General features: G+C 61.5%; 1 protein-coding gene across 1 annotated transcript; it reads left to right on the top strand.

Annotated features, from left to right (window-relative positions):
* Positions 1–10: 10 nt before the first annotated feature.
* On the top strand, positions 11–1,056 carry CLDN3 (claudin 3). The gene has a single exon (XM_006154976.2). The coding sequence runs from the start codon at positions 11–13 to the stop codon at positions 671–673; it is 663 nt and encodes a 220-aa protein (XP_006155038.1). The 3' UTR covers positions 674–1,056.
* The last annotated feature ends 589 nt before the right edge of the window (positions 1,057–1,645 follow it).

The following is a 1,645-nucleotide window of genomic DNA, read 5'->3' as shown; positions in this document are numbered from 1 at the left end:
CCCAGCAGCCATGTCTATGGGCCTGGAGATCACCGGCACCTCGCTGGCGGTGCTGGGCTGGCTGGGCACCATCGTGTGCTGCGCGCTGCCCATGTGGCGCGTGACGGCCTTCATCGGCAGCAGCATTATCACGGCGCAGATCACCTGGGAGGGCCTGTGGATGAACTGCGTGGTGCAGAGCACCGGCCAGATGCAGTGCAAGATGTACGACTCGCTGCTGGCGCTGCCGCAGGACCTGCAGGCCGCCCGCGCCCTCATCGTCGTCGCCATCCTGCTGGCCGTCTTCGGGCTCCTCGTGGCGCTCGTAGGTGCCCAGTGCACCAACTGCGTGCAGGACGACACGGCCAAAGCCAAGATCACCATCGTGGCAGGCGTGCTCTTCCTTCTGGCCGCCCTGCTCACCCTGGTGCCGGTGTCCTGGTCGGCCAACACCATCATCCAGGACTTCTACAATCCACTGGTGCCTGAGGCGCAGAAGCGCGAGATGGGTGCGGGCCTGTACGTAGGCTGGGCGGCCGCAGCGCTGCAGCTGCTGGGGGGCGCGTTGCTCTGTTGTTCGTGTCCGCCCAGCGAAAAGAAGTACGTGCCGGCCAAGATCCTTTACTCCGCGCCACGCTCCACCGCCCAGGGAACCGGCGCGGGCACAGCCTACGACCGCAAGGACTACGTCTGAGGGGGCAGATGCAGGAAGACCCCGTCACTACCACGAGCTGGAGCGCCCACCAGTCCAGCGTGCAGCCTTGCGTCAGAGACCAGTTCACCCCCAGATGCCAGGCAGTCCTCTCACTGGACTGGAAGGGGCCGAGCGGCGCCCCTTTCCCTAGCTGCCACCCCTCTGTGGGCTGGGGAGCCGGACTGCAGGGGCCCAGGGACCAACTCTCATGGACAGTGAAACCTCGCTCCCCGCTCTGGGAGAGCCCGGGGCTGGGGGTGGCCACAGATACTTGCCTGCCCCATACCCGACTGAAGGGCCCAAAAGCCCGCGATGGGCAGGGACCAGCGACCATGAAATGGGCCACTTGCTATTTTTCAATAAAAGTCTTTCGTTTTGCAGTAGCTGGAACCTCCTTGTCGCGAGCGAGCACCAACGACAGCCTCTACCTCCCAGCTGAGCGCCCGCTGAGGGTTGGCTCTGGCTAAACGCTCCTCTGTTCCCCCCGCTGGCTGGTCGGAGATGGAGCTTAGGGCGGCAGAGGTTCAGCAACTCCGAAAGTGGGGTTGTAAACTGAGCATGGTTCTCAAGGGGTGGACACAAGTCTGCTTACTGGGGATTCAGGCTATGAACAAAACAGCCTGTGTGGCCAAGGCCCAATCTAGAGAGTGTGAGTAATTCAAGCATGCTCGGTGGGGGTGGGCTGGGCTGGGGGTAGCGGTGGCGGCTGGGGCCCTCTGCTCTGGAGTTTGCCATTTGGTTTGCGCCTGGATCCTTGGCAATCCGGCTGCATGTTCTGAGTCTCTGGTGTGCCCTGGGAAAGAGCACATTTGAGACTACGATTTCATATTTGGAAAAGGAAAACAAAAAGACCTATTGTTTTTATCAGTCACACCACAGAAAGTAAAACTCTGGCAAAATCGTCTTGCCTGCAGGAGAAATCAGAGAGGCACCTCCCTTCCTCCTGGGACCCCGAGGACAAGGACAGGGAAA

The sequence above is a fragment of the Tupaia chinensis genome, unplaced genomic scaffold (genome assembly GCF_000334495.1).
Source record: "Tupaia chinensis unplaced genomic scaffold, TupChi_1.0 Scaffold000429_1, whole genome shotgun sequence".
In the NCBI taxonomy this organism is placed as follows: domain Eukaryota; kingdom Metazoa; phylum Chordata; class Mammalia; order Scandentia; family Tupaiidae; genus Tupaia; species Tupaia belangeri.
This window is presented reverse-complemented; position numbering and strand designations above follow the sequence as displayed.

Excerpts from the sequence above, each read along its gene's own strand:
- CLDN3 (XM_006154976.2), top strand. The coding sequence starts at position 11 with ATGTCTATGGGCCTGGAGATCACCGGCACCTCGCTGGCGGTGCTGGGC.